The sequence below is a fragment of the Acanthaster planci genome, linkage group LG07 (genome assembly GCF_054643075.1).
Source record: "Acanthaster planci isolate LZ-2023a linkage group LG07, COTS_SCS, whole genome shotgun sequence".
Lineage (NCBI taxonomy): Eukaryota > Metazoa > Echinodermata > Asteroidea > Valvatida > Acanthasteridae > Acanthaster > Acanthaster planci.
In genome coordinates, this window is record NC_141783.1 from 21,720,705 (window position 1) to 21,741,540 (window position 20,836).

The 20,836-nt window shown below is 40.2% G+C and overlaps 1 protein-coding gene across 4 annotated transcripts in view; it reads right to left on the reverse strand.

Annotated features, from left to right (window-relative positions):
* The window catches only part of LOC110985246 (tectonin beta-propeller repeat-containing protein 1-like), a 61,088-nt gene that overhangs the window by 5,983 nt on the left and 34,269 nt on the right, over positions 1-20,836 (reverse strand). For 2 of the 4 annotated variants that reach the window (XM_087139340.1, XM_087139339.1), the window contains 8 exons: positions 19,850-19,929; positions 19,602-19,664; positions 17,420-17,594; positions 14,393-14,528; positions 13,895-13,987; positions 9,434-9,540; positions 5,354-5,786; positions 4,481-4,588 (listed from right to left, as the gene is read on the reverse strand). In XM_087139340.1, coding sequence (XP_086995466.1) covers positions 5,364-5,786; positions 9,434-9,540; positions 13,895-13,987; positions 14,393-14,528; positions 17,420-17,594; positions 19,602-19,664; positions 19,850-19,929 — 1,077 coding nt within the window. In that variant the 3' untranslated portion in view covers positions 4,481-4,588; positions 5,354-5,363. Of the gene's footprint in view, positions 1-1,398; positions 1,461-4,480; positions 4,589-5,353; positions 5,787-9,433; positions 9,541-13,894; positions 13,988-14,392; positions 14,529-17,419; positions 17,595-19,601; positions 19,665-19,849; positions 19,930-20,836 lie in introns of those variants that run through there. The other 2 variants (XM_022246148.2, XM_022246146.2) reach the window with 2 other exon arrangements.

Here is a 20,836-nt window from a genome sequence, read left to right on the forward strand (position 1 = left end):
AGAAAAGGTACTCAAGAACTGTCAGTCTGCATTAATGGCAGAGCTATGTGTATGTGTAGAGTTCATTACCCTTCAAAGAGTTGAGGGATGGGGGGGTGTCAACTTGACATCTTCTTCAATTATGTTGCAACACATTTATACTTGGGGGTATACTGAGCCTTAGGAGTTTTTCTGAGGATGTCTTTTGACACCAATTTTAGTAAACTTGGTCATATCCTTTCATGAAGCTCCCATATTTCCAACACAGGTCAGCCAAATATGTTAACTGTTTCAACTGATGTGCTAACTTAATGTGAGCAATTCAGTTGAGGCTGAGAACTATAAACTACCATATCAAGAAAACTCCTACGGCAAATTGGATAAACCTTATGCAAGTTAAATTTGAATAAAATCTGATCCACTGAGTTTATCTGATTGTGCATAATCATAATTTGAATTCCAGACTAAAGACACTGTTGCTATACCTCATGATTTGGGGCAAAATTTTGCATAGTGACCACCATCTCTGGAATGGACCTGTTCCTTAGGCCATTTTCCAATACTCAACTTTGACTCTGTCTCAGGCTTCAACCGTTTTTTTTTTACAAGCTGACTTTGAAGCTGTAATCAGTCTAATAGTGCCACAGAACATCATATAAGATGCAAGAAAGCCAAAACTTACAGTAATCCAATGTAATTTAAATCCTTCAGGCCAACAATCAGGGATTGGTTTTGGGAACGAAACCTGAGACGGAGACAAAGTTGAGTATTGGACAACAGCCTTAGTGCCCTTCTTATCCCTTGAAAACAGTGTATTGGTGCAAGGTGTCTTGTATGTAAATAAGCAAAAGCTTGCTCCGAATCATGAGGTACACATGTATAGCAACACTGTCTTTAGTGTAGAGAATTCAAATTGTTATATGTACCGGTATGTTACATTAATTTGAAGAACTCAGTGTACCAGATTATATTCAAATTTAACTCACAAAAGGTTTATTGAAACTTCACAGATGTGCTTATAATGAATGTCTTTCCACGGGTGACAAGTTTTAAAAAGAACAGGCATGGTAGGCTGAGATTCTGGAGAATAGCCACCCTGAAGGTCTTACTAAAAAAAGCAAATGTAACTTCCAAGTCACTAGGCTACTCAGGATAAGTATGCCGAACAAGCAAGACCAGCTCCATCAAAATTAGGCACAAGCTGACCAACTTTGGTACTTCATGTACATGTACATACATGTAGGACTTCATCCTCATTTTGTTGGAGTGAGTCTGTCTCCCATACATTCTGAAAACTAAGATTTAGATCTAGTGTTAATGGGTGCAGTGTAGCTGTTAGCTGTGAGTTAGTGCAAGATAATTGGTTGCTTTGGTTAGTCCATACTACTGTCAGGTGACCAAGATTCATTCTGATCTCACTTGGCAGTGACCTCCGTTGACCTCTGTGAACAAGCTCGCACGACAATGTGCATGATGCCTCCCTGTAAACAAGACACAAATGGATGTTTCCTGATTCTATAACCACTGGAATGCTTGGGGTTTAAGCTGAGTGTGCTGGACAAAATTAACGGTCATCTCTCCATATCAAGCAACATGTTAACAAAATTTGGAGAACAGAGTTTGGCAAAGATGGCTTGATCTATACATGTACATGTGAAATGTGAAACAGTCAAGGGTGGATTTTAAATATTTGTATATTTGGATACATTTATACAGTTATGCAAACTATAGCGACCTTATTGGTCCAAGGCACGTTTTGTGCACAGGTAAGACCTGTAATGAACTAGTTCCCGTCTCAACAATGGCTTCACTGGATTACTACTTGTGTATGCAGATTGTAGGAGCTTGGCATATGATAAACAGTGAGTACATTCATTGTTCATGACATTTATCACTACCATTTTCAGAATATCACTGATGGAGAATGCATTATAATTAATACAGTGAAGGAAAACAACAAAACAACAGACCAACCCTGCACAACAGGATTTCACAGTCTGACCTCAAAACCTTACAAGGTGGGTTCAAGGGTTGCAGAATCTGACTAATCTAGTATCATTGTAAATGTTGATACATTCAAGAGCTCATCAGTGCCCTGAGGGTATTTGGTCTGATAAATGGCCCAAGAAAATTTCAGATTTCAAATGCTCTCTGGCCCAATCATAGACTTTCAATGATTTGAAAACAACAATTTGACATTTACACTTCGGGATTTCAATAAGAGAGGGCCTGAAATTCTGAAACCCTCGCTCTGTTACACTGACCACCGGTACAACATTTTATGAATTAAATTGAGTGAAAGGGGATCCTTTCACTTAGGTAAAAAGGTGCCAGGGATTTGAGTGTATGCCATGTCTGGGATCACAGTGTCTTGGAGCACAGTGTCTGGGATTTGAGTGTGTGACATGTCTGGGATCACAGTGTCTTGGAGCACAGTGTCTGGGATTTGAGTGTGTGGCATGTCTGGGATCACAATGTCTTGGATCACAGTGTCTGGGATCACAGTGTTTGGGATTTGAGTATGTGGCAAGTCTGGGATCACAGTGTCTGGGATTTGAGTGTGTGGCATGTCTGGGATCACAGTGTCTTGGATTACAGTGTCTGGGATTTGAGTGAGTGGTATGTCTAGGATCACAATGTCTTGGATCACAGTGTCTGGGATTTGTGTGAGTGGCATGTCTGGGATCACAATGTCTTGGATCACAGTGTCTGGGATTTCAGTGTCTGGGATTTGTGTGAGTGGCATGTCTGGGATCACAGTGTCTTGGATTACAGTGTCTGGGATTTGAGTGTGTGGCATGTCTGGGATCACAGTGTCTGGGATTTGTGTGAGTGGCATGTCTGGGATCACAATGTCTTGGATTACAGTGTCTGGGATTTGTGTGAGTGGTATGTCTAGGATCACAGTGTCTTGGATCACAGTGTCTGGGATTTGTGTGAGTGGCATGTCTGGGATCACAGTGTCTTGGATCACAGTGTCTGGGATTTGAGTGAGTGGTATGTCTGGGATCACAATGTCTTGGATCACAGTGTGTGGGATTTGTGTGAGTGGCATGTCTGGGATCACAATGTCTTGGATCACAGTGTCTGGGATTTGTGTGAGTGGCATGTCTGGGATTACAATGTCTTGGATCACAGTGTCTGGGATTTCAGTGTGTGGCATGTCACACATCATGGTGTCATGGCTCTGAGAGCCCAATATCAGAGTGTGAGATGAGGTCTGGGATACAGGTGTCAGAGATCTATAGGTCTGGGATCAGGGTGGCTTGGATGTGGGATATAAGAGTCTGCATTCTACTGAATTCCATCTAAATCACTAACTTTCATTCCATCAAAGAAGTCCAATGTACCACAGCAAAGGATGTAATAATTCAGTTACTTGACCCAAGTCTGCAAGGAACTGACAATGGACTTCAGTGATACAACACACAGACCCAAGACTGCAAGAAACTCTCCAATTACTCCTGACAGAGGACGATGGTCAGTCCCACGTATGGAGACACCAACGTTTACAGAGACAGAACAAATCAGGAAAAATAACTTCCTGGGCTTAATTGAACGGACACAGGTCAGGAGGGGCTGTAAGGGAACGATTGTGGTCAGGCTGTCAATCCAACAAGACAAATTGGAGATGTCAGTTAGTGTGTTTAAGCTAACACAATCAAGCTGGTTGAAGGGCTTGGTCATTGGCCTACCATAAGAACATGATCGTGCAGAAGGACTGCAAGACTAGTTCAAACCTGGCAGTAAATCAACTCTCGAAAATTAAGAGAAGACTCTCCTAAGCTTGTTACATATATAACGAAATGATAGTAATAAGTAGTTACTACATGATTCATTTTGAAATTTACCATACCTGTGAATACAGTCGAACCTCGTTAATAAGAGGTCCTTTGGACTTGGCAAATTACCTTGTTATAACAGGAACTTTGTATCATCAGGAATGAAAACAATGAAAACAAACAATTTCCTTCTTGTAAGCAGAATCCTGTATTAACAGTGCTCTTATTAACAAGGTTTTACTGATATGACAGGCAAATCATGTACTTGTACGTGAATAAATTGGATTCACATTTTCAAAACTGGAATCCCCAATCTATTTCAATAAACATTGTATACTCATTGCTTATAAGAGCTTGTGCAAAAAAATTCACAGGTGTCATCAAGTGGGAACGGAACCCATAACTACATGTACCTGCCTACTTCTGCAAACATTTCTTACTGGTTTGTGAATTTTTCCACACAGAATTTTAGAAAGCATTATTTACATGTATACGGTGGTTGTTGAATGACATCAGTTGAAGCCCAAATTTTGAAATTTGTTTTTAATTTGACAGATGTGAAATTCTAAACAAACTCAACTGTTATGATATACCCCGGAACATGTACATGTAACTATGTTGAAAAAAACCCCATTTTTTTCAATGCCAGTGTGGCTTGTTAACAAAATGAGAATTTCTTTAAGACACTAACAGAAGATGGATGATTCTACTAATCTTACCCCTGCTCCTTTGTCCCAGGAAGTGCCTGTAGGTTTCTTGGGGTTAATACCTTCACGACGACAGATGACACCCTTGGCACCATTGACTTCATCTGCGATGATCCAGATCTGAATTCATCAGAAAAAAGGAAATCAAATCACCATTCAGCTTGGATTCATCCTAATTAGGTATACCGGTACATGTACAGTACCTTAATCCTTGAAACTCAACTAGTTCCATTTTACTTTAGTGTGTGTATTTTGATAAATAAATACCCCTGAAACAAAGTTGCTGTGAACTTCTATGAGATTTGATGCCAACTTGTAAAGAACCTGAACAAACCATGTGCCAAAGTTAATACTGCTTTGCTGCATTGAATACTGATAAATACGGGAAGTTTACAGTGCCTACATTTAGGCCAGTAAAGTTAGGGTGACAGAAGAGAAAATAAGCAATTGGTATTGAGGGATTGTGTGGCTGACATCTTGCAGGCCAGTGCTTTTGTTCCACAGGGTATGCACCAAGGAGGTTTCCCTGTGGAATTAAAGAACTGCCCTGCAAGATGGCTACCATACAAAGACTCTATTAAAGTCCACTAGTACGTGTAACTGTAATCATTGCATATAGTGGTATACCTGCAGATTCAAATGAAGCTTAGGCCTATTGTACATGTACAGTACATTGTAAATGTACAGTGTCTGTGTCCTCAAGCAAGACACTTAGCTGTGATAACTGTACATCTCTCTTTAACTAAGGACCTTATGCTATCAATTTACAGGTAGCTATCAGTATTGTTTAAATCGGGAAAAGTGCAATCCTAAGAGAGAACAGTGACCCTTTATTCTACTCGGTATCTACATGTACATGTACATGTGAATGTGTTGACCTCTGACCTTTCATTCACTACATGTACATGTAAGAACAGGCAAAGGTGCTGCCCAAATCTAGAAACCATTCCGAGGTGAAGAGTACAGGCAAAAATGATGCCAAAATCTGGAAACCATTCCGAGGTGAAGAGTACAGGCAAAGGTGCTGCCCAAATCTGGAAACCATTCCGAGGTGAAGAGTACAGGCAAAGATGCTACCCCAATCTGGAAACCATTCTGAGGAGAAGAGTACAGGCAAAGATGCTGCCCCAATCTGGAAACCATTCCTAGGTGAAGAGTACAGGCAAAGGTGCTGCCCCAATCTGGAAACCATTCCTAGGTGAAGAGTACAGGCAAAGATGCTGCCCCAATCTGGAAACCATTCTGAGGTGAAGAGTACAGGCAAAGGTGCTGCCCAAATCTGGAAACCATTCCGAGGTGAAGAGTACAGGCAAAGATGCTGCCAAAATGAAAAATAAATATCCAACCTCTTTGAATACAGAAGGCAAAAAATGTATTTTTAGCAAAAGATTTCATAAACAAGTTGGAGGATTCCAACCTCTAAGAGTTACTGAATCACAGGAATCACGATCTGTATCTTAATGTAGGAGGACAGTTGGTTTTATTCTTGTTCGTTTTCTCCCTAATTTCAATATTTTCAATATTTCATGGCATACATGTACATTTGAAAGTCTTATAAATTTGTTAGGCCTTAGTAGTGTGCATTGCACAATTGCAATTTCTATTTCTACTGGTGAGGTTTTTTGGGGGGTGCCAATATGTTTCAGATCATGACTTGACAGTATGCTAAACCTGCCGTTTTTGTCATCTCAGAGGTGACAGTATGCCAAACCTGCCGTTTTTGTCATCTCAGAGGCATACTTGTCCCTTCCAATTTAAAAGAACACCAACAGGTAAACACCACGCTGTTGGCGATTGACTCAATGGGAAAGCGTGGTGGGCGATAAAGTCACATTGACATAACACATTCCTACCTGGAGAATCGAAAAAACGAGCAACGGTAGAAAAAGAGAGACTTCTGGAAGAAATTAACCCCTTGACTTCTGGAAGAAATTAACCCCTTGAAGAATTTCTAAACGTGGAGCATGAGGTGCTGATTGTCAAGGGGCGGGGTTGTAAGTAAACGACCTTTTCAACCACAAGCAATGACATAGCACTTTCAACCAAATTACAATGCACAAGTACATGTACATGTGTGAACTTGATTCCAACGGCCTCAGTAATAAGACCCGTCGATATGGAGATGACAAGTTAGCAAGAGGTCTGCTTATACATTTTTGTTGTTCAGTGTGTGAAAATATTTTTCCCAAAATGTGCATATGTACTCTCAATTGGGTAGATAGTGATAACTGAAGAAGGCTGGGAATATATATAAGGATTTAGAAGACTTCAGACAATATGAGAAAGGCTGCTTATGTCATTCTGAGAGTTGCCTTAACTTGTACTGGAAATATTTTCAAAATCTTTTGCAACAAAATATACAGCCTAATAATGAAAGAAAAATGACCAAAGCTGCAGGGCCCGATCATGAGCTGACTTGTCAATCAGTCAGATCTTGGGAACTTTGTGCTTCTAACAGAAAAATACTAAAAATATCAGCTCCATCTCAAATCAGTAAATTTTTTCACTACACAAATCACTTTTTATGGTACAAAACAAAAAGAGTTGAACTACCGTAACATAAACATCACAAAAATGCGGTCCTCAGGACCCCAAAATGGTCGTTTTTACTGATAACCTTGCATAGTTGTAGGAAGTCCTCTGAAAATACACAATGTAAATCACAGGTAACAGAGGTTTGAGGAACACTAACGAACACCTACTTGACAAAGTGGTCTCTAAATGAGGTCTGTCACCTGCATCCTCAAGTAATAAAACCATTGTAATTCAGATATCCAATATAACAAAGCTCACCTGTAACCACCCCTTAATCCCCTCCCACTCCCAGGGCAAAAAAATAAAAGAAAAAATTCAGGAGAGAAAGCAGTCCTGTTTGTAATCCAATGGCTGTTATTCATCACTGGGTTAAGGAAGAAAGGAGACCACAGGATTGCTACAGCAGCATTAATTTAATTGTTGTGCTATCAAGGAAATTCATCTAATCGGTACCCAATTTCTGGTGGAAATCCCAACACAGCAAGTGGGCATGTTAGAGACACAGCAGACCTAACGAACAAGGGGGGGGGTGTGTGCTGGAGGCAAGGGGGGAGGGATGACTGCGGTAGATATGGTAGATGGCGGAGAATGGGCTAAATTGGGATACAAGTTATAAAGTGTAGCTGGCGCCTTATAGGCTGTTACACAGGAAAGTTTATTAAGACATAGAGTGTACAAGACTGATGACAGTGATGGTATCGCAAACATTGTAATGCATCATCTATAGTTTACAGGTGTGGAACTTATCTTTCTCTTTATGTTCAGCCATTTGGTTTGAGTTTTGGAAGGAAAGTGCTTAAATTGAAGGGGAGATAAATAAAATTTGATTTCAAATTTGATTTGCTTATCAATGTTGTTTTGGTAAACTGGGCTTTATCATATTAATTCATATCTACACATGCCTTTACTTTCTAGGCAGATTTCTTTGGTAAGTTACTTTTGAGCTTTATTTTTAATGCTTGAGAAATGGCTTTTTTTGTCTAAGATAAATGGTAGAGAAAAAAGCATTATGAAGGAATGTTTGTTCACTCACACATTTCACTTCACCAGAACATACTGGTTCATAGACAGGAAAACATGACACTAATATGAACAGCTACAGGCTAGATCAAACTTTGAATTCTACAAAGCAACTAGATTACTCTTTAAGTGAAGTAATTTCAACCTGGACAGTTTGAAGAATCTGCTGAATTATTCTCTGCAGTATAACAAAGAGTGTATAGCACACACACTGTAGATGGGTCAATAAATGGCCCATTTGGTCAGAGGAGAGAACCCATTTGAGATTACACATCATATAAACATTTGCTTCCATTTGTGCCAGGTACATGTACACTGACTTTAAGTTTGACAGACAAAATGATAGAGTTTATTGTCACATCCCTTTGAAAAAATAGTAAAATCTGAAGATCCTTCCTTTCATAAAGTGTTTTCATTTCAACAAATACAACAATTAGAAACATTCTGGTTCACCTTTTATCATGTGTCACACAGAGGATGGTTATTGAAAACAGCTTTTTTTCTTCAAACAGAGCACTGAACAGATTCCAAAACCTTCCACGTGGCCTTACAAATAAGTTTTTTGAACTTTAAATTTTTTTTTCATTCTTTAACAAACACATCATAGGGTTTGGTTCAATGCTGTAGTTCTTTTCAAAGGGGATTTTTGGCTAATTTCATCTTGTTTGCTGTTGAAGGAAATGCCCTACTTATAATCACACCTCCATTTAGTTAACGACAACCATGACAGGGGTCTTGCTATGTTCAAGAAGCGTTAAATTTCCTGTGTGTCATGACTCATGGTCACTTTGCTTCTTGGCCAGTATCAGATACTGGTGATTATAAAGATCAATGGACCCAAGCCATCATGGGCGGACTGCTTGTGATTGGTTGAGGGCAATTTTACATCTAGGATACACACAAGCCAATCCAACCCTGAGGCTGGACAACTTTTAAACATTGCATACAGGTAATATGCTCTTTGCCAATCAATTTGGCAGCTGTTACAAAAGGTTACTGTATTTTTAGTGATTCTTTCTAAATTTGGGATAGAGCAGAAATGCATTCCATCACCTACACTACACCCCTCCCTCTCCTCCTGGTACGGTGTGACACTCCCCTTAAAAAGGAAAAATCAGAATGCTTCTGCATAACTGCTCCTGCAACTTTGCTTCATGATTTAAAATAAATTACGCTCACATTAGAAAAGGAAATACACCCATGCAAATACACAGTGAACACTGTCTTCATATTGACAATGACAGTAAAAAGATATATCTTTTTAATTGTGATTATCTGTGATAGTGTACGGCAATTAGTCGAAACAGGTTTATATCATGGAATACAAAAGATTCCATTTATTTGTAGCATTAATGTCAAATGCATACAAAGTAATAATTTCTAATTCAATATTAAGTATCAGACTGTTACCTGATCTTGAGGACCAACTGAGACTTTTCTGACTTTGTTACTGACATGGATCCAGCGAGTTCCTTCAGGGAATGTTGGTGTGATGTTTTCACGAAACCAAAGATTCACTGTCAATAAGAATTAATACTGATAGATTAGCATCGAAGAACAAGATGGAAGACAGCTCAGTTTCAGGAAACCACAGTTTATCAGTTCTTAAAATGTGTCAAATGAGAAATCTGTTTTATCTTCCATACTTTTCTTTTTTTTTTCTAAAAATAAATGCTAGTGAGGCATGTGGGTTCTGAAATGATACCAACACACCCAACTGAAATGAGGAGGAGGGGCTGGTGTGGTACCCCCCATCAAAACATAGCGACATCAGAAAACTAACTTCAGTCATGTCCCAAAAGGTCAGCTTCTTTTTTCAATAAAACTCAATATGCTACCATTCAACCTGCTATCAATCATATCATGTTGATGTCCTTCCCATTAATCATAAAGGTCTGTTCAGTAACATGTAAACTTTTCCTCTTCATATGGAAACATCTACCACTTCCCTCGACCCAATCACTCAGCCTTCATAAAGTAAGCCTCCTGTGTGAAACATACCAGTAATGGAACAAGTACATGCAGGTATGTCTAGACAACCTTGTCCTTCCAACATTAAAGGGATAAAAGGCTAAAGAAACATGTATTCTGTACCTTACACCCTAATGTCAACAAGTCCATTGTCCGTTTTCAACACAGTATAATGTGAAACAAAATTATGAGCACGAGGTTGATCCACAAATAAAAGAAATAAATGTTGGTGCGGTATGCAAATTTTGAAGTTTTTTACATCAAAAGAAGGCCAACCTGTTTTAGTATTACTAAATGATACTGCTTCTACAAAACCCAATGTTTCCTGCAGACTCAGGCAACTGAGCAACACAAATTACATACCAAACTTTATCAGTTACTGCTAAAATCAGTACATTACTGTCATGTGAGGGAAACTGGAAGAACATCCTGAAAATTCAATATGGAGGGTTCCATTCCAAAAAAAGATATGCATGTATGCCATTCAAAAATTACAGAATATTTAAGGGCAAAAAGTGTACAAGGTCTTCCTAAATGATATTTTTAACTGTTCTGACTCATTGAGTTGCTTTTTATAAAGTAAATACCCCAGAAACTGGCTGGAGGCAACCATGAGAAGGTGACATTCAGACAAGGATCAACCTGGCACTTATCTCATTTTGGAAACCAACTCTTCATATGGTAGCACAAATAGTGAGACCCATTGATAATTCTATGGAGTAACTTGCTGAACACTGCAAGCCATTTGTGCAGAGAGTGGTTTAAATAAGGGAATAAATATGTGCTTACGAATATTGAAGACCTGCCAATACATATTTATTTCCATTCATAAATATCTTTTTATTCAGAGGGCCAAAGAAGCCAACATGGGATGGATTTCCAACAATTTTGTTCTGAATTTTTTCTTTCATTTTCCCAAACACGCCCGTCCATTTTGTGGTATTTTCCCCAGGGTTCTCCCCAGGATTTTTCAAAACTGTGGGGGTTTTCCATTGTGGTTTACCAACATTTTGCAAAGCCATTGTGTGGGGTTCGGGGTTGCCCAAGGGCTTTAGATGCTCTGAGCTGCAAAAAAAAAAAGAGTTTCAAGAATTAAAAAAAAAAATTTGGATATTTTAAAAACATGCAACAACATGTAGTGGCTGTATTAATCAACGATTTAAACACCCGTATATTCAGTTTTAATTTAATACATGCTTCAACTTTTGGTTTTTGCTGATCAGACCTTCCTTCGCTGGTGCCTTCCATGCATGTGCCACAGGTGGCTGCTTTGTCTGCCTTTGGGTTTCCCTCAGCGCAGACTGCTGATGTTATTGGCTTAAAAAAGAGCCTATCTTTGATAGAGTTTCTGCCATTGTTGTAAGTTCTGCGAATGGTGTAGTATAAAATATTGATCTTCGTAAATGCAGCCCAGTAGCATATTGAGCACACGGCACAGAGAAAACACACATGTACGCGGGTGCATGTACGACGCCCATGACGGAAGTTCATATTTCATGCAACACCGGCCACGAGGAACGTTTGGTACAGTGTGCAGTGTGGCCGCCGACGCGTATTATGCGTATTATTAGTATGTACATGTACACGGAAAAATACAGGACTATTAACTGCTTTTCATCTAGATTTTCTGGACATGCAATTTGCATCATGTAAGATAATTCTGAGTCATACTATCATAATTGTATTGTGCGTATCGGGGATGAAAAAATGGGTATCGGCCCGTTTTTGCATATCGGCCGGAAATAATTGTGTATCGGGCTCGATACGCAAGTTTGTATGCGGGGAAAACCCTGTTCCCGATAAAAGTTGTCCAATAGAATCCCCTTCAATGAACTTGGCACGTGGTGCATCATATAGAATCCCCTTCAATGAACTTGGCAAGTGGTGCATCATATCCATGCGCCAGCACATGATACGCAGCGGGCTTCATCACTTCTCAGCGTGCATAATCAAATTTTAATGCGTGGTCATGTGATGCGTTCTGACCAGTAGGAATAGAAAAACTGTCCACAGTATATGAATATGTAATGAATGTTCATCAAATGCTCAACTGGGCCTTTGTATATGTAGACCAAAAGACCCACTTTCAAAGACCATAAATTGTAATATCTTGGACCTCACTGCCAAAACTAATTTTCTTATATGTGTATAAGCCATTCTTGAAAAAAGAAACTTAATCTTGTTTACAGAAAATGCTTAAGAAAACATGTTTTTGTTTTGAAAATATTTCTTGAAATATCGAGCAATTGGTACCACAAGAAAATTTTTCTTCTTTTAAGAAAATTATGTACTTATACATGAAAGTAATTCTCAGAAAAAGAAATTAAATCTTGTCTTAAGAAAATAAATTGTGGCTAGAAACTACACATGTATTTCTAAAAAAAAATTGAGCGTCTAGGAATTTGTAATTTCTATTAGAAGAAAAGGACATTTTTTGTCATACATCTTTTCTATAAATAAGAAAAAAATCTTGCTTGAGGGCGCTGTTTGGTACTCTTTTTAAAGTTATTCAGCATGCTCAGTTGCCAAGCGAAAACACTGTCTCATTTTACTTTGTAATTTTTTTCTGCCATGGGTATGTTCAAAATTTATCTTCACTGCCATGTTTAAATTTAGTTACCACAGATTTAGGAGGCTGTTTTTGAACCTAATTATTTCAGCTGTTATAGGATTGGAGAGATTAAAAATAATGTCTATTAATAATCTAGTAGCATACAGAACAAATGCTACATACAAACAGCATGAATACTGACAACAAAAACTAACCATTCAGACATACTACAAAAGAAACCAAAAAACAGACATTCAGAAAACAACTTTTAACAATAACCATTAGTACCGCCTACACAAACGTGACCCAAATCCATCCAACAGTGTTGTAGCTAGGACCATCACAAGACCATCACGAGACCATCACAAGACCATCACAAGACCAGACACAAGGCCATCACAAGACCAGACATAAGACCATCACAAGACCATCACAAGACCAGACATAAAACCATCACAAGACTAGACACAAGACCATCACAAGACCAGACACAAGACCATCACAAGACCAGACACAAGACCATCACAACACCAGACACAAGACCATCACAACACCAGACACAAGACCATCACAAGACCAGAAACAAAACCATCACAAGACCTGACACAAGACCATCACAAGACCAGAAACAAGACCTGACACAAGACCATCACAAGACCAGACAAGGCCATCACAAGACCAGACACAAGACCAGAAACAAGACCATCAAAAGACCTGACACAAGACCAGACAAGGCCATCACAAGACCAGACACAAGACCATCACAAGACCAGACAAGGCCATCACAAGACCAGACACAAGACCATCACAAGACCAGACACAAGACCATCAAAAGACCATCACAAGACCATGCACAAGACCAGTCACAAGTAACAGGGCAAACAATGATAAAGGAATGCCTTTGTTGCAGTTCATCTGAATGGCTTGTGACTTGAATTCAGACAGAAGGTGTCGTGTTTGTCTCGTGGAGTCTTGTGATGGTCTGAAGAGGTCTCGACCACAACAATGCCCCAACTAACATACTAACAAAAAGCACCCCAACAAACCAACCAAAAAATCTACAGACACCACACATTCTATCAGGAATTGGTCGCCCATACTCAATGCATCCTGCTTCCATTGCGCAGAAACCTGTGCACACACGTGTTGCTCTTCCACCAAAGGGGCAGTAGTGCTATGTAACAACAAAAACCTTGCTCTGACTTGTTCCTACATGAAGCAGATTGTTGGCTCCTGCTATTCAATACAGAGCAACAGTGACAGAAATAGAAGCCTTAGCCCTGCTAAGCATGCAGCCTGACTATTCCCTCATTAAGGAAAGCCAAGACTTATCAAATTTTGTCTCTTACTTTGGCTGTCGACAGCCCAGACTGCTGTAGCCCCACATGATACCTGAATCAACGGAGCAATGGCTGGTAATGCTATGTGGAACCAGGCATCACCTGTCATAAGGAAAAGGCACATACATTCTTGCAGTTACACACACAGAAATATCCCAAAGCCAAAGTTAGAGAATACGACAGTTCATTTCGAAGCTCAAGATGCACGAGAGTGACTCTAAGTTGCCAAGATCTAGCAAGACTTCAGGAAAAACGGACAAACAAGAACAGCGACTAAACCAGTAATGAAACAGATCGATTTTCTTAAAGTACATCAGATTTTCTGGGTTCAGACAAAAGTAAAAAAACTGTTACAATAGTCTAAACGATGCCTTTGAGTGAAGAATAAAGTCTACACTAAAACTAGAGTCGGACTTACATATGCAACATCTTTAAGTGAACATGTTTTTGCTGTTATTGCCTAGGACTGGGATCCAAACTCAATCCAGCAATGTAGATGTAGCTTACCTGTTGGGTTCTGTCCGTGGATTCCATTGCGGAAGAATGCAGAGCCATCCTTAGCAACGGCCCAGACACGATAATTACCCCCTACAGAAATGGACTGGAAGGATTGATCCGTCGGAACATGAAGCCAACTGTAACCCTAGTGATTTGAAATCAGACACAAACTTCACTTACTTCCTGAAGACAGGTGCGGTAATACCATACACTGCTTGAAGTTGTAATGACTGGAAACCTAAAAAAAATCAACCACAGGACTCTATGCACACCCTAAAGAGGGCGGTGTTTAGCCTTACTATGAAGTAAAGAGCAGAATTATCCTTTTTTCACTTATCCATGCGCACCATTCATTGCTTAACTTTGCAACTTACTTGATACAGTACAGTATGTTCCACAGAACACAAGCCCAAAATGGCCAAACAATAACTGTAAAGATGACCAGTTCCCAGAGCTCTCTATTATATTCTGGAGTTCAGCAGGAATGGGTGGGAACCAGACCTGAAGTTACATCTGTATCCTCATTGATTTCCATGTTCCACTGTCACACATTAGAAGGCAATGCATCACGTATCTTGGGATGTGTCCAAGTGAATGGCTATGGCTGGCAATAAGACATGTGTTTATGGAAGTTGTTAACTAGAGGCTTCCGCCATCTCTTTTAAACATCTGCATTACTGCTTGCCACAGCCAAGAAATTCAGACAGCTTAACTCCTTCCCTACGGAGGACTGCTACTACCGCACCATTGTGTGAGCATTAGTGCATACCACACATACAGTCTATTCACCATGCAGCTGCTGGTTCAATGGGGCCTGCTGCTGGACAAAGCCCCCCACTTAGGATATACCACAGCCCTGCAGTCGCGGCCAAAACAATCCAGCCGTGAAGGGGTTAATATGTCAGTTACTGTATCGCACAGCCAATGAGTAATGCATCTTAACCACTTTCTGCCGGGTGGTTTGAAAAATGCAGTGCACACATGTAGGCGATTTTCAAGATTTTCAGATTTCAAAATTCTTCAAAAATTCATCATTCATTTAATGGACGTTTACACCCACAAGAATTGCTGTCCGGTGGCCACTCTAAGGTAGCCTGGCAGACAAATCTATTGACACCCGAGTATTTCAGCCAGGCCTGCAGCCTTGTAAAAAGAGCCCAGATTGTGCAGTGTTATATAACTTTCTTTTGTTCACGAACCTGGCACAGAGCGCTGCTGACTTCTTTTCAACAGGGGCCAGATTAGCATGCAGCGTTGCTGTGTGGCTCATTGCTGTGGTGGTGGAGAGCTTTTGTCCCCGGTGGTAATCCACTCACTCTAAATGCCCCAAACCATGGTATACTGTTTCAAAACAAGGCTGGATTATCTCCACTATTGAGAGTGAAAAAATGTTGGTAATGCCCAGCAGCTCAGTCTTTTGTCCCGAGGACGGTCTTTTGTTACAAGGCCCAGCTCTTTTGTCCCGGTTTCGGGCTCCCCGGCTTCGTGTATAAAGCCTATGTGCTCGAAAATGGGTCCCCGGCAGAAAGTGGTTAAGCCCAGTTCCCATGGGACTTTTTTATTAACTTACCCTAACATTCCTGTAGAATGACAAAATTAAATCCAACGGGGACATACAATGAACTAGGGTCCCTGTCAACTTACAGCGACTGTAATGTAAATACCAGACCAAAAGTGGTTGTTGAAGATTTCTGCACAGGCACAGTAAGTTAGCACCCTACAAGTCCAATGGGAACAGAATACAATCGACTCTCGTTAATACGAGGGCCTTGGGACTTTCTAACTTAGCTGGTATTATCCAGACCTCGTCTTACGCGAAAGCTGCTGTCCCGCTTGTCACATGTGTAACCGATCAACCGTATCGTTAAGTGTACATCATGTACAACTTCCTGTACATACATGTAGGCCTACGTGTACTTTGTATGCACGTACGTGTGGTTTAGAATTTGATTTCAAAATAGTTTATGTTTATGAAAGTGAGAAGTAACTGTACTTTTTATGAATAAAGACTTGAAATAAAGAATAACATACTACAAGAACGGAGAAACCGGTCAAGTCGAGTTGGAGGATGCATGGTTGGAGTGATGCCATTTTATGTCCCCAGCACGCCGCAATGAGATCGTCATACAACGCACGCATGTAAGTACATTAACATTTTAGGTAGTAACCAACATCAGTGCTGCGCTTGTTGCACAAAAAGGGCAGGAACCAGTTATTGGTGATGTGGATCAGCCAGTAGAGGGCTTCACTTGGTGAGTGAAAACCGCAGCACTTTACTGCTGTACACCATCAATTGCAGAAGCACCTTTCCGAATTCAGTGGATTGACTGATTGACAAGTTGCCTTCAAAAACGCTTGTGCTAATTAGACGGATAACAATACATTTGCATGCAGCTGGGGCCCCCAAAATGCTCGTCTTAAACGGAATCTTGTAACACGCGAGCTTGTATTATGGATTTTTTTTCCTCATAAGAATGTGCATAATTTAGTCGGGACCGGTAAATATACTCGTCTTAACCGGAGTCTCGTCTTACCCTGGCTCGTATTACCGAGAGTCGACTGTATTTGAACAGTTTCATAATGAAGATTTACTGCAACCATGCTGTAAACCTCTGAACAGGACAGCTCACTTCTACAGAGATACTGACAGTGGATATGCGAAAATGGTTCCCAGTCTTCTTGTGCACAACACACCATATACATGTACTCGCATATATGTCCACATCTTGATCGGCTGCCACTTAAAACATGGCAGACTTGGTTGAATTTTGTCATATTATGGTCAGATTTGCTGATTTTGTCATATTACTCTGAGGTCAAAGGTGATTTGCACAGCACTATCAACACGTGTCATTCAGCTCATCTCGCACATCGAATACACGTTCCATTAAGTCCAAGTGGGAATTGCTTGACATGGTACATTTTTGCTTCACCACAGAAGAAAAAGTCCAATGGCAAATCGGCTTTAATTGCACTGTGTAGATTACTTCTCTGACTGAAGCAAACTGCTGTTGGATTTAACCTTTGACCTCCTACCTCAGGGCAATGTCTGGTTACACCAAGCCTTGTCAAGACATCTCCATTTGAGCCGATGGCCCACAATGCAATGGGGCCATCCCAATCTTCATCAACATCAGGTTGCATTGAGACATCACTGAGGGTCAGATTGGGTATCTCTCGCCATGGACCTGTTGTAACTAGCTGACACTTCCTGAAAGCAGCCAATCCAACATTTCAATTTCATTTCATGAAATTCAATTCATAAAAAACTTTACACAGCCTTTCTATTCCTATTATTTCTATTCCTAATGGTCAAAACACATCATGTGACGGTGTATTAACAATTGACAGAGTCCAGTGGGAATTTATAATGCCAGCTGCATAAAGGATGCGCTGGAACCTGGATACAAGACAGTTTAATCCATTCCGATTGGTCAGTAGTCTGTGTGCACGCAAAACCTACCACATGCTCTCAAAGTCCACATAAGGAGATACTTCTTGACTACTTGCATTAGGAATAAACCATCATATGGCACGGTGTTTGATAAATATTGATTTCCTTTGCTGGTATTTATGAATGGGAATGAATATGAGTTTGGTCGTTAATGTTTAAGACCGGCTTCGGCAGGGCTTGAAATTGGGCTAATCATCATAGGAGCACGTGAATGTCCTTGCTCCTTAGACAGCTGAATTTGTCAGTCTTTATAACATTCATTTGCGCTTAGTGACTCGACGACAACAGTCAGGCACCAGGCCTTTTAAATGTTCATTTGCGCTTAGTGACTCGACACCAACAGTCAGGCACCAGGCCTTTTTAATGTTCATTTGCACTTAGTGACTCAACGCCAACAGTCAGGCACCAGGCCTTTTTAATGTTCATTTGCGCTTAGTGACTCAACGCCAACAGTCAGGCACCAGGCTTATGCACACAGATGAAAAAGGGACTAAAGCAGCCGAGCGTTTTCGAGAATTTGGTTTTGCTGGTTCCAGCTAGTTTGGAGCAGCGTTCAGACCATTGCAGACCTATACAGACCATTAGGTGGATGACATGACACTGGCTGCACGCATGCGTGTGTGCGTTCATGTGTGTGCATGCATCGCATGTGAGACTACGGCGTGCGCTGTGTGACATAAAAGGTATTTTTCATAACAAGAGTAGAAACAAACGGTAAAAGTGTTCAGGTACGTGTATTATTTTTTCATAACAATAATGGAATCAAATGGGCGAAAGTACTTGCGTTCGTCTTTGATTACGGGCACATTTCTGAGACAAATAGGCGCATTTTAGCTACCTGCCCTGTTAATTTTGAGTCCTGTTGGGAGAATGAACACTGATTAGTCATGTCTATTCTCCTGAGCCAGTCTTAATGCACATTTAGACCAACCAAGCACATATTTATTCCCTTATTAAATGTCAGCTTAATGTAATTATCCACTTTCTGTTTTTTACATTTCTTGTGCACTAACACACCAACACCAAAAGACTTTAAAAAGCATGTTACCCCAAAAAGACGTTTGTGTAGAAATCTTCCAAATCTAATCCTACCACTACACCTAATGTTCCTGGTTAACCTACGCATATGTCCAGAATGATACACTATGCCATCCACATCATCAGTCATACTTACAGCAATGCTCTGGCAATATACAAATATAACATGTAACAAGGTTTGAGACTGGATAGTCGATATTAGTTCCCTCAGATATATGTATTGGAAATTGACAATTTCGTAGTCCCTGAGACTTTAACTAGTTTGCCAACTTCCAATATCCTAGGGAGCTGATATTGACTGTTCAACTGAAATAAACTATGTTATATTTGATGTACATGTAGTATATCTCATACAGTATTTACTTAAACTCCATAAAATACAATGAGATACGTATTCTGCCATCTTTTGGTGTATATGTGATATCATGTACATATAGGTAGAGTGACGTTAAGGCATGCATATGCGTGTGTGTGACACTCATGCAACGGTTCCTTGATTGCCTTGTAAAGGGCAAACCAGTGTATTTACTACATGTGTGAAAGTTCACGTGCACTTGGCAAACAGCAAAGATACCATATGGTGCACGATGGTGAATGGTCCAGTCAGAATTGGGCCCCCAATCATGAATATGTATGAGGTATAATTGTACATTATCCAACTTTTCTGCTCAATTCCAATTCAATCACAACAGCCAAATTCTGGGTTATGAGATCCAAGTTTCTAACCTGATCCAACGCCGCCGTCTTGCATAGTCATTCCATCGTTTATCCTTGTGGTAACCTTTACGACTGAAGAATGAAAGCATGAAAAAAACAGGTGCCTCCCATTAATTTAATCAATTTGTTGCACTTTGTCCTCCTATAATGCCCTCCAATAAAGTCTCCAACTTCTACACGTATGCTTAATAACACAAGTCAATATTGACATGATAGTTTGTCTTAGAGTCCATCAAGAAAGAAGACAGATGCTTCACCTTTTGATTTCTTTGGCGTACTGCCAGCCTTCGTTGTCTGTGCTTCCGGGCACTGTAAAATCAACCCGCCATTCTGTTATCTGAAAACACAAATAAGCAAGTGATATCTACATGGATATATAGACTAAACTGGAGGTGGCCCAGTGTCTGTAGAGGTTCCACTCTCATGCAGTCTCTTTAACCACTTTATGCCAGGGTGCCCGGTATAGGGTTCCTTGGGTTTGTATGCATAGACGGGGTGCCCAAAATCAGACAAAAGAGTTGGGCCTTGTAACAAAAGACCATACTCAGAACAAAAGACTAGGTTGCTGGGAATTGCCAACATACATTCAGCTATCAATAGGGGAGGAAATCGGTGGTTGTTTTGAAAGATTATACCACTGTTTGTGGCATTACCACTGGGGACAAAAGCGCTCCACCAGTGAGCGATACAATACCGCTACCTGCTACTCTGGCCCCTATTGAAAAGACGCCAGCAGTGCACTGTGCTAGTTTCAGGAACAAAAGAAAATTACATAACACCACACAATCTGGGCTCTTTTTACAAGGCTGCAGGCCCAGCTGAAATACTTGGGAATCAATAGATGTTGCCTGTCAGATTAAAGTAGCCACCAGACAGTCACTTGATGGGGTTTAGACATTCAGGAAAATGATATGAATTTTTGAAGATTTTTGAAAACTGAAGATATTGAAAAATCACCCGGCATTAGACACTGCATTTCCAAAGGCACTCGTCAGCAATTGGTTAATCTTGTGGTGTAGAAACCTCGCAAATCAAAACATCCAAGTGGTTGAATTAAGAGGCAATCAATATGTGTATATCACAAGTATGCAAGCGTTATGCGCTGGCAGCACTGACTTGTAATTTCAGTTGTCAGGTTAGAATACAGTCAGACAATGACCACGATGTTCTTGCACTCAAGTCATTCTATACATTGTAGGTCCAATATTTTTTTCGTTTCTCTGTCATATCATGACATACATGTA